Here is a 12,830-nt window from a genome sequence, read left to right on the forward strand (position 1 = left end):
CCATGACTAGACCCTAAGGACAGGCAGGCCTGGTGTGGAGGGTGGAGAGCAATGGCCGAGCCTCAGTACTCCGTGAGCCACGTGGCCATGGCTTTTCTGTGCTGGTGTCAAGGGCCAGGGAGGCAAAGAGGGCTGAGGTTGGCATCATGAATCTCTGCTGTGAGTTTCTGACACAGGGTGTCTGGCAGAGGGAGCTGCTGATAGCTCACAGCTGGGCTGTTGACCTTGAGTCTTAAACAAAGCAAAGAATAAAAGGTCATATTTGCTCCACCAAAGCCCTGGGAGCCGTGAAATATCAGAGTGTGGATAAAGACATCAGTAAATCAGCCACTGCCAGGAGCTGCTGCTTCGTCTTCCAGCCTGTGGTGGGCATCCTACGGGCAGACAGGAAGGGTAAGAAGGTGGTGCTGCAGAGGTCCTCAGGAGGTAACACCCGCAGCCCCACCTGCCTCCCAGAGACATGGTCCTCTCTAGAGGTCTTCCTCTATTGCTTTCCACCTTGCTCTTTGAGTCATCTCCCATTAAACCTAATGCTCACCAGCTGTCTAGCCAGCTGGTCAGTGAGCTTCATGGACATATATGTCTCCACTCCATACTACTCTGTCTATCTGCTGTGGACATCTGCAAGCAGAGCATCTACTGAGAGGTCAGGACGAACAGGGTACAGTAGATGGACAGACAGGTTATCGACCTCACCACCCTGGGCAGCTCCCCGTAAGGAGGACATGGTTCACCCCTCGCTATGGGCTCCTCATGGCTGACCACAGCCTCAGCAGCTTTCCTTTGCTTAGTGTCTTAGGTTTACTGTGGCTGTGAACAGACACCATGGCCTACTCTTATAAAGAAAACATTTCATTGAGAGGCTTTACTTACAGTTTCAGAGGTTGCATCAATTATGGTCATGGCAGGGAGCATGGCAGCATGCAGGCAAAGGAGATGCTGGAGCTGAGACTGCTGCGTCTTGCAGGCAACAGGAGATCAACTGACACACCAGGCAGTACCCTGAGTATATAAAACCTCAAAGCCCATCCCCACAGTGACACTTTTTCCAATAAGGCCATACCCTCTCCAACAAAGCCACACCTCCTAATAGTGCCACTCCCATGAGATTATGGAATTGTGGGGGCCAATTACAGTCAAACTACTATACCTAGTAACCTGGACAGCCAGGTTCACAGGTGTGTGAACACACCACACACACACACACACACACACACACACACACACACACACACACACACCATGCAAGCTATTTTACAAACAGGAAGGCTGAAACTCTGGAAAATGAAATAACAGTAAACATCTAGCCCCTGAGTTGTAGGGGATTTGAGTGCAGAGCTCAGATGGCTGAGTGTTGAATGTTGAGGGCTGTGGCTGTTATTTGGAGTTGGTGAACTACGGCATAGTCCTCAGGCCACCGTTCCCTGCTAGCAGCTCCTTCGGCAATAGGCTTGTCAAATTCTAGAACGTCAGAAGTGGGTGAAGCATAAAGAGTTAAGGTGATTTGCCCCAGGTCACACTCAAGCAGGGCAGAGAGAGCCTTTCTGGTTGGGTCTCATCCTCCAGCCTCCTCCCATAAGCTGACCAGGACCTCCCCTGGGTGGGACAGAGATTCTCCTTCTGAAGTCTTTTGTCTCTAGCCTTACTCTGCCTCGGCCAGCCTGTTTATTAGAGGCAGGGGTGTCTGGGAGGATCAGCAGAAACACAGCAGGGACAAGTGTTGAGTGGATTTCTCTCTCCCACCAGGAGGAAAAACATCTCTCCCTCTCTCTGAGGGGTGATGTAGCTCAAGTAATAAAAACCCAGAGACAGATATTGGGGTTCAAACTGAAGGTCAGAAAAGCAAAGCAGCCAACCACTGGAGAGCTCTTACCTCTATGAAATCTTCAGACTGAAAGACAATGAGTTCCTATCTCCTCCCACTTTACATTCCTCTCTAGTGCTGGGATTAAGGGCATGCACCACGGCTGCCTGGCCTGTATGGCTGACGAGTGTAGCTGTTTTGTATTCTGATCTACAGGCAAGCTTTATTTATTAAAATATAAATGAAATTTCACTACAGGATGAGGCACAGGGAGGGCCAGATGCCACGAAGCCTAGTATCCCCACAGCAGCATCAGTCAGCGCCCCACCCCTCATCCATGTTCACTAGCCTCCTGTGAATGACAGCTTGTATTTCTGAGCATTCGCATGTGAGTGCTGTGTGAATGGAAGCTGGAACCACAGCAGCTTCCCCAGAGCTTCTGCAGTCCTTCTCAACATCCATCCGTCCAGGCCATAAGAGCCAGCAGACCAGAGTGCAGGGTCTGAACTTGATCTTCAGATAGTCTCCAGATGGCATCATGACTGGTTTAAAGTATGTATTCTTTGGGGAGGAGTGTGCATGTTTGTGGGCTTGTGTGTATAAGCGCATGCATGTATAAGTGCACATATGTGTTCCAATGTGCATGCACTTGTGTACATGGAGGCCAGAAGTAAACTCCAGATATCCTTCCTCAAGAGCACTCTTCACTTTTCTTTTTTTTAAAGATTATTTTTGTCTGTGTATGAGTATGTATGTCTGTATGTGTGTATGCTACATGTATGTTGGTGCCCATGGAGGCCAGAAGGAGGCATTGGATCCCCGAGATCTGGAGTTACAGGTGGTTGTGAATTACTCAGCAAGGGATCTGGGAACCAAACTTGGCTCCTCTGAAAGAGCAGCAAGCACTCTTACCCACTGAGCCATCTCTCCAGACCCTCTTTTGTTTATTTTTGAAAAGAGGTCTCTGCTTGGCCTGGAGTAGGCCACTTTGCCTTTACTGGCTGATCAGCAAGCCCCATGCCCAGATTTTTATTTTATTTTTATTTTTTTATTTTAGATGATCTGTTCTGAGAACAGAACTCAGGCTTTCAGACCTTGCTGAACACAGCTTTATGTGAGGCTTTGGGCAAGGGATCTCTCTTCAATGAGCCTCAACTTCTGATTTCCTCATTTGTTCGTAGGGATGATAGTCCCCCCCACCACCCACACACATAGAGTTGGTAAAAGGAATAAATTAACATGTGCAAAATATTCAGAATAGTTTGACACTAGCAAGCATTAATAAATGTCCATTAGGACCATCACACATATGTTTTTCTTTATGGATTATTGTCAAACAGTCAACCTTGATACTAAAATGTGCTTCCTAGCAGGCTTTAATTCTGCCTACTGATGTTCAGGGCAGCACTGTGCTCTTGTTCCTTGGTGTCTGATGACAACTTATTACAGAGCACTTCCCAAATACACCAAAGTTCACATTCAAGCTCACTGTAGGCATGTAACCCAACACAATGCCTTGGTATGCTACAGCTCAGCCCCGTCCATGTATCTTCCAGTACTGACTACTATGTCAACACTGCCTAAATAGTGGGAGAGCTTTTATTTCAGGGATAGTGACCAGGAAAAAACAGCCAGGATCTGAGGTGAGAGTTCAGTGGACAAGGGGTTTGTCTTGCAAACATGGGGCCCTGAGTTTGGATCCCTATAATCCATGTAAAAGGCTGGGCACAGCATTGTATACAACCCCAGCACTAGCAGGACAAAGACAAGGGACACCCCTAATCTTTCTGGGTAGCCAGGTTGCCCTAGACAACCACTAGGCTTGAGGTTCAATGAAGAAACTATGTCCCCAAAGAGGCAAAGAGCAATAAAAGAAGACACCTAGCTCTGACCTCCAAAGGCACCTTACACTCATGTGCACACACATATTCCACACACAGACACACACGCACACATGCACACACACACACACATCAATCCATATTTAGAAATTTTTGTTCAAATTCTTTTGAACACATCGGGCACCATGTGTTGAATTTGGAGACAAAGAGCCTGCAGATGCAGAGGGCTGAGGGACTTGTCACCCTGGCCCAGTCTCTTTCGACTGAATGGGGGTTGAGCTGGCAGTGTATCTACTTGAAGCTCTTTCTCCAGCTATGATTGTCACTGCATAGAATAAAGATACTGCCTGATACAACCTGTGTGTAGCTTTCACAGGGTAAGAACTTGATGTGAGTACACATGTGTGCTTCTGAACCAGTCTCATCTCCTTTCTTCCTGGCTATTGATGTTGGGGAGAAACAACCCCCTTTGGGGCTCATGGGCCTGGGTGAAGCTCGAAAGCAGGGCGCATCTGCCTTTGTTTAATGAGACAATTTCTTGAGGCCTTAACATGTGGAGGCTAGCCAGAGTGCGCGGCAGTTGTGGGGCTGTGAAGATGGGTAATAAGGGTACAAAAACAGGAAGTAAAGCCAGCACTTTGACAGGACCTCGCTACATGAGTGCCACAGCTCAGTAGGCCACAGTGGTGTGTCTGACAGAGGGAATGGAGACAGAGTCTCTGGAATGGCTGGTTCTAGGGTGCTGAAGGGACAATGAAGATAAAAGAGGAAGTGTTCGTTGCTAACACAAAAACGTCAAAGGCTTTTCTTTAGGGATAGATCACTTCCTCTAATACAAATCTATATGTTTACCCTTGTTTTGGTCACTCCAGTCTCCTCATCTCACCAGAGGAACTGCATGAGGCAGGGAAGCCTCGCTGTTTTGGCAGAACAGTGCAATAGATTTAATCCAGTGTGCGTTCTACCATCCGGTGTTATCTATCACACTAGTGAGAATACTTGCTTCAAGGATACTGAGGCCTTCTTGTCCTCTAGATAGGCAAGATCAAATCTCCACCCGGGCTAATGTAGAACAAAAGGAGCATGCTGGGGATGCATTCCTGCTCTTGAAGGTCCACCACACATGACTTCCTTCCACCCATTTGCCAAAATGTACCAATTGGACTTAGCTGCAAGGAATGCTGGCAAATATGGATGGAGATGGGAGACCTTGTGGATTAGTTCCTTCACTTGTTTACAGTGGCAAGATACCTCCAAAAAGACTTTAGGAAGTAAGGGTTTATTCTGACTCACAGTCTGAAGGTATAGGCCCTCAGGGAAGGTGGCAGGAGAGTAAAGTAGCTGGTCATGCCATGTCTGAGTCAGAAAGCAGAGAGAGAGAGATGTACTGGTGCTAACTGGCTTCATCTTTTCCTCCTCCTTTTTCAGTCTTGGACTCAAACATATGGGCCTGTGCTACCCATATGCAAGACAGGTTTTCCTTTTTCAGTTAGTCTTCTAGGAAAACTTCCTCCAGACACAGAGTGTCTCCTAGGTGACTCTAAATACTGCTGACATTGAAGGTTAACCGTTAAATCATGGAACCAAAGAATGGGTTCTGGCACTCAGTCTAAAGGCTTGACCTTTAGGACCAGCATGCCTATTCTTGGGGAAAACTATGCCATTAGGAAACAGTGGATCTAATCTGCCATTGTCTGTAGGAGGTCACAGAGGAGGTCCCTTCAGAACATCAGAGGATGGGGGTTCTAGGGGGAGAAGGGGCAGAGTATTGACTGATATTGATAGTTACCAGAGCTTTGTGTACCATATCTACATGAACACACACACACACATGCACACACACATACATAGAGATAGAGAGATACAAAAATACATACACATATAGACATAATCACAATGGTACTTCTCAGACAGACTCACAACCCCCATACACATAATTTTTCTCCCACATATAATTTTAAATACACATATGCTTAAACATACCAAGTCCATGTTTTGTATCCATAAAAGGTCTTCAGATACCCAAGTACTAATCCCTAAGGAAAGAAAAATACCTCTCTGGAAAGCTCTCAGACACATCTAGGATCTTAGAGATCACTCTGAGAGAAAGAGGGAGAGGCGGGGAGATTGAAGCAACCATTTAGATTTGTTCTGTTTTGATAAGTGTCAATACTTATCAAAGCAGTGCAGAGCCAGGGATCGACAATGCTGAAAACGGTAAAGAAACCAGCTTCTAGACTAGTGCCTCTCGGGGCACTCCCTAGGAAAGCCTTTTTTCTTCTTCTTAATTTGTTGCAGAGCAAGGATTTTAGAAGAACATAATTGGAATAAATTCTCAGAAAACCTATCGCATGCTTGTATGTGACAACCAGTGCTAAATCTCTACAAAACATGGGCACTTATCCCTGTCTTCTGTATTCTCTGATTGTTGATCAGGGACAGACGGTTTGTAGGCCAGCATCCATTTGTGTATCGTACTTACATGATTCTCTCTCCTCCATGGAGCAGCAGGGATGTGACAGCTCAGCTGGCATTGGTCACAGTTAGGGTTACTCCATTTTAGTCCCTATGCCTTGACCACCTCTTTGCAATGAGGTCCTTTGTACAGTTTCTGTTCTCCTGTATCATGTCTGCTTAAATTATTTCTGCTATCATGATTCCAGGTATGCAGGTCTGTGAAATATATATTAGACCAAACATTTATTGATAACAGCCCATCAAGAAATTAATTTTTGAACAATTCCTTGGTATACATACAATTTTACCATGTGTTGAAGAGCAAAGCAAATTTGCATACTAATGAGATGGATATGCTTGTTTATTTTTAAATGAAGAATTAAATCTTGGCTGAATATTTGATACTGGAGAATGTGGAGTATCTTCAACATTTTTGAGAGTTGATTGATATTTTGATTTTGTAATCTGCAATACTGAGAATGCCACTTTGCATAAATACATAATATAAAATGGCAGAAGGATATTTTTGACCATTTCAAAAGACATTGACAAAAATTCTGTCCTAATCCCAAGCCAAAAAATCATTTAATTTGAGTTTTCATGCAACTCAAGCCAGCAGCTCAAACAACAGTTTTTAAAATCAAACACAATACAATCCAAAGATATATAATTTGATACTTACATGCTGGGCAAGAATGGGAAAAAATAGTAAAATTTTGCTTTTTATAATTAATCCAATATGTTTCAATAGAGCAGAAATCTCTGTATGTAGAGTAAAAACACTAAAATATGCAATACCCTGGTCTGAGGTGTTCCAGGCAGAGTTTGTTGGCTGTGCTTGGTGTGACAACAGTGACGGTGTGATGTGTACACACTGCATGCTCAGAATCAAGGCTTCAGAGTCACAGGCTGCAGACAGTATAGTATGTATACACTGAACACTCAGAATCAAGGCTTCAGTGTCACGGGTTGCAGCTTGGGTGAATGCTTCCAGAAACATATTGGATGTATTGTGAATTTGACTTTGTATTAACTTGGGGCTATTGTGTTCTCAAAAATGTTCAGGTGTTGCTGAAATGTTCATTACAGTTATGGTAGTTATATGTTAAATGGTCCCATAAAGTGGTCATGACATGAAGTTTAAAAAATCAATAACAATTTTTTAAGTATGTGTGTGTGTGTTACTATGTACATATGAATGTATTGCCTGTGAAGTTCAGAAGAGGGCATTGGATCCCCTGGAGATACAGTCTGCTGTGAGCCACCCCATGTGGGAGCTGGGAATTGAACTCAGATCCTCTACACAAGCTGAGCAATCTCTCTGGTTTTGAGCTCTCAGCTGAAATCTAAACTCTAGATTTTGCCTTCCTCCTCCCCAGGCCAGGCCTGACTGACTTGTGATGCTCTTACCTGAGCAGGGAAATTTAGAGAGTGTTGGGGTGGGGTTTAATATAAGCAGTGGTCTAGGTTGGAATTTCTGATAAGGAACTTTGGTGGCTACTTGTGAGTCTCAGACCCTTGGCAAGTGACTTAGGAGCTATGTCATTTCACATCCAGGTCCCAAAGTGAAATATCCAAGTATGGAGTTGGGAATGCTTGTTTAGCTGGGAGAGCTACTGACTGATGGGTAGGAATGTAGGAGGAACACAGAATTCTGGACTTGCTTCAAGAATTACTGGGTAGCTCTCTTAAGGAGGATGTGATGGGGTGTGTAAGAACTCACAGGTAGTAGATGAGCTCCATTCAAGCCCTAGATTCTGACTAGCACCTACTTTTCACGTGGTTCTCTGGTACCTAGAAATTACTGGATGCTGTGTGTTAAATTGAGCAGTCCTGGGATCAGGGCAGATTCTTGAAACCCCCAGTTCAGGCCACAGACACTACATGAAAAGCTCAGCGGAAGAACAGTGAGAACAGAATCCCTGGGGCTTGTTGACCAGCCAACCTAGCTTAGCCAATGCACTCCCAGTTAAGGAGAGTATTACTTCAAAAAATCAAGGTGGAGAAGCCACCTTAGGAACAATACCTATGGTTTACATCTGGCTTCCTCATACACACATGTATATACATCTGTGTGCATGTGCACACACACACACACACACACAGAGGTAAGATTCCCATGGATGGCACTTGGTCCTACCTCTGTCACTTCTCTGAAGGGAAGAGCAGTCATGACTTTCTTCAAGGTGTCAGGAGGTTGAATGAAACCACATGCTCACAGAAAGGCAAAGTAAAAACTGGCAGCTACTACTAGTAAAAGCAAACTTGATTCTGCCAGCTAGGCTAGAAAGGTTTCTCTCTCTCTCTCTCTCTCTCTCTCTCTCTCTCTCTCTCTCTCTCTCTCTCTCTCTGTGTGTGTGTGTGTTTGTGTGTGCATGCACATGCATACGCACATGTGAGCCCTTCCATGTGTCTAAGTTGGCCAGAAGAAGGTGTCAGAGCCCCTGGAGCTGACTACAACAGGCAGTTATGAGCTATCTGACATGGACATGATGGTACCTGAACTCAGGTCCTCTACAGGAGCAGCAAGTTCTCTTTACCACTGAGTCAAGCCCTTTTCTCTTCTCTGACTGTTTATACCAAGAGCAGAGCCCTTTCTGATTCCCTAGAAAGCACAGCTAACCTCAAGCTGACTTCTGGGCTCATGATCCATGTCCTAGGGCTGCTAGGGCAAGAAATATTAAGTGTGGAAAGTTGTGTTCAGAGCAGGTGCTCCAGGCACAGGGACGCAGTCTCCTCTCTCAGGGCTGTACTCTTGCAGTCCCCACAAGCCAGTGAGACTGTGCTGGGCTTGACCCAGATCCATAGCTGCACTACCTGGCTTGGGTCTGGCTCCAGTTGCCCATCTTCAAAGTAAGGATCGTGAGAGCCAACCCTGCCAAGCTTAAATCACAGACAACAAACAAGGGTCATGTCAGACTGCTGAGCCTACAGCTGCCAGCAGGCTCTGTCCTTACCGGCATTAGATCCTGCTGCTTCAGTTGGCACCTCAAGACACCAGGAGAAGGAACTGGTGAACCTCAGTGTCTCCTGCAGCCCTGCGGCACTGGCCACAACCAGGGCCCTTTCTTGGATCCTGCCCAGGCTTAGAAACTTGTAGGTGGTCACGAGCGACAGAGGATACTGTGCTCTGGGGAAATGGGTGTGTGATAAGTTCCAGGGAAGTGAGGACTTAAAACAACAACAACAACAAAACAACAAAACCCTTTATTTATAGCCTGGCAAGATGGCTTGGAGGGTGAAGACACTTGCTACGAAGCCTGAAAACCTAAGTTCACTTCCCGGGTCCCTTATGGTAGAAAAGAGAACAGACTCTTGCCTCCACACACACAACATGGCATGCATGCCTCCCCACCCCTCCACACACACAGCATGGCATGCATGCCTCCCCACCCCTCCACACACACAGCATGGCATGCCTGCCTCCCCACCCCTCCACACACATGGCATGGCATGCCTGCCTCCCCACCCCTTGACACACAAAATAAACATATAAAATGCAGTAGAAAGCAGACTTCCTTTAAAAGTTGTTATTAGTGTGTGTGTGCACATGCACATATGCGATGGAGCATGCATGGAAGACAATTTTATGGAGCTTACTCTCTATGTCCATCTTTTCAGGGTTCCAGGGTTGTACCCACTGAGCTATCTTGACACCCCCCAATAAAGAATTTTTTCAATAAAAAAAGAAAACCTATTTCTATATCTGTCAATGACTGAGAAGTTAGTCCTAGCTGTGTGACCGTGGGCAAACCATCTAACTTCTCTGAACCTCAGACATTTTTCTGTACTCTGAAATAAGAGCACGGTTGTCACTCTGAATGGTCATAGTGTCTGTCACCTGCTCTCTCCTGTTAACACCAGAAGCCTGCAACAGGAACGGATCCCTTCGCACAAGGAGCTCCCTTGCAGGAGAGAGGTCCTGGGTTCAGGCTCAGGGTAGGACCTTTGATTCCCAAAGCAAAGGCCTAGAGAGGTCTCCAGGACCCCTGAGGACTTCTAGTGTTAGGGGATGGGTGGAGGGATGTTAGCAACAGATGTGGGGGAGGGGCAATCACCCCACTAATTCCTGAACCTTCCTTGTCCCTCCCAGGTGCCTTTGTACTTCTCTGTTGCCCACCCCCTGGCCCCACATCCACCTCTGTCCCATGTCTAGATGCCTCTCCTCACCCATACTTTTTTTTTTTTTTTTTGGTTTTTCGAGACAGGGTTTCTCTGTAGCTTTGGAGGCTGTCCTGGAACTAGCTCTTGTAGACCAGGCTGGTCTCGAACTCACAGAGATCCGCCTGCCTCTGCCTCCCTAGTGCTGGGATTAAAGGCGTGTGCCACCACCGCCCGGCCCTCACCCATACTTTCAACTATCATTTTATTTCCTTCATCTTTGAATTCATTGCCTTACATTTGGGCACTTACTTAGTCAGACCTAGAGAGAATGTCTGTCTCCTTTCTTTTCTCTGACACTCCATCCCAAACATTTCTCTCTTGTCTTTGCTCTCACCCCAACTGTCCCCTGCATCTTCCAGATCACATCATTCATGGTTTTACCATTTTCTCTGCCACACCCCTAATTCTTGCCCCTTTCTTCTTCCTTCCTTTCTCCCTTCTGGTCGCCGTTTATCCACCATTTCTACCTTTCCCGGTCTCTGCCGTCCTCTCAGTGGGCCTGCATGTGTCTCTGTTGCTCTGTGTCTGGACCCTATCACCCCACCCTTTCTTACTCTCTGTGTCTGCCTCCCTCCCCAGGATGATCCCAGCCTCCAACAAGGCCTTCGTGGTCAACAACCTGGTGTCCGGGACAGGCTACGACTTGTGTGTGCTAGCCATGTGGGACGACACAGCCACGACGCTCACAGCCACCAACATTGTGGGCTGCGCCCAGTTCTTCACGAAGGCTGACTACCCACAATGCCAATCTATGCACAGTCAGGTCCTGGGGGGCACCATGATTCTGATCATCGGGGGTATCATTGTGACCACGCTGCTGGTCTTCATCGTCATCCTCATGGTCCGGTATAAAGTTTGCAACCACGACACCCCGGGCAAGATGGCGGCAGCCACTGTCAGCAATGTGTACTCGCAGACCAATGGGGCCCAGCCTCCACCTTTGGGCGGGATCTCTGTTGGGCAGCTTCCTCAGGCACCACCCAAGGTTGTGGTCAGGAATGAGTTGATGGACTTCAGTACAAGCCTGGCCAGGGCCTGTGACTCTTCTTCCTCCAGCTCTCTGGGCAGCGGGGAAGCTGCAGGCCTGAGCCGGGGTCCCTGGAGGCTCCCACCCCCTGCTCCTCGCCCCAAGCCCAGCCTTGACCGCTTGATGGGAGCCTTTGCCTCCCTGGACCTCAAGAGTCAAAGGAAAGAAGAACTTCTAGACTCCAGGACTCCAGCAGGCAGAGGGGCAGGGACATCAGCCAGGGGCCACCACTCAGACCGAGAGCCACTGCTGGGGCCCCCGGCCACCCGTGCCAGGAGCCTTCTCCCTTTGCCCCTGGAGGGCAAGGCCAAAAGAAGCCACTCTTTTGACATGGGAGACTTCGCAGCTGCAGCTGCAGCTGCTCCTGGTGGCTACAGCCCGCCTAGGCGGGTCTCAAACATCTGGACGAAGCGCAGCCTGTCTGTCAATGGCATGCTCTTGCCCTTTGAGGAGAGTGACCTGGTGGGAGCCCGGGGGACATTTGGCAGCTCAGAGTGGGTAATGGAAAGTACTGTGTAGCTGGGGTAGGCGCACCCTTCCTCCCACTCTCGGTGGGAGAGCAAGGGGACAGAGTCAGCACTGGCAAGTGTTTGTGGAGTTTTTATGGTGATGTTTACATCCAGGGACAGTCTTGTCTCCCTGTCAACAGCCTCATGTCCTGCCCAGCTACACCTCTTTCCCCATGTCACCTTCCCATGCCTGTCCCCACCACCCAGCGGGGTGTGCTCAGGGAATGGGACTCACTCAAGTGTCAGACTGATCCCTGAGTGTTTGGAGAGGCAGCATACTGCCTTTCTACTCACAGATGTAGCGACAAGCAAGCGGCTTCGGATTGCTTATGGATCCAGTGTTGTTTTGATTTCTTAATTTATTTTTCCATTTCCCAGACTCCTCTTCATTCTTCTGGAAAATCGAGAGTGTTCTCTACGTGTGAAAGTGTGTTCCCAGAAGCCTGGTGGGATGAGGTGAGGGTGGGTGGGAGTTAGCAAGATTCTGGTTATTCTGTGGAACCCCCTCCCAGAGACTGCATAAGCCCTGCCCAGAGACCCCATAACCCCTGCCCAGAGACCCCATAACCCCTGACCAAAAACCACATAACCCCTGCCCAGAGACCCCATAACCCCTGGCCAGAGACACCATAACCCCTCACCAGAGACCCCATAACCCCTGCTAAGATCCCTATAAGCCCTGCCCAGAGACCCCATAAGCCCTGCCCAGAGACCCCCATAAGCCCTGCCCAGAGACTCCATAAGCCCTGCCCAGAGATCCCATAAGCCCTGCCCAGAGACCCCATAACCCCTGACCAAAAACCACATAATCCCTGCCCAGAGACCCCATAACCCTTGCTAAGATCCCCATAAGCCCTGCCCAGAGACCCCATAAGCCCTGCCCAGAGACCCCATAAGCCCTGCCAAGAGACCCCATAACCCCTGACCAGAGACCCCATAAGCCTTGCCCAGAGACCCCATAAGCCCTGCCCAGAGACCCAATAACCCTTGACCAGAGACCCCATAAGCCTTGCCCAGAGACCCCATAA

General features: G+C 47.8%; 1 protein-coding gene across 2 annotated transcripts in view; it reads left to right on the plus strand.

Annotated features, from left to right (window-relative positions):
* Positions 1-12,181, plus strand: part of Lrfn2 (leucine rich repeat and fibronectin type III domain containing 2) — a 168,756-nt gene extending 156,575 nt beyond the window's left edge. For both annotated transcript variants that reach the window (XM_075980952.1, XM_075980950.1), the window contains exon 3: positions 10,846-12,181. In XM_075980952.1, the coding sequence (XP_075837067.1) occupies positions 10,846-11,812 (967 nt within the window). In that variant the 3' untranslated portion in view covers positions 11,813-12,181. The remainder of the gene's footprint in view (positions 1-10,845) is intronic.
* Positions 12,182-12,830: the final 649 nt, after the last annotated feature.

Source organism: Microtus pennsylvanicus, chromosome 7, assembly GCF_037038515.1.
Source record: "Microtus pennsylvanicus isolate mMicPen1 chromosome 7, mMicPen1.hap1, whole genome shotgun sequence".
NCBI classification, from domain to species: Eukaryota; Metazoa; Chordata; class Mammalia; order Rodentia; family Cricetidae; genus Microtus; species Microtus pennsylvanicus.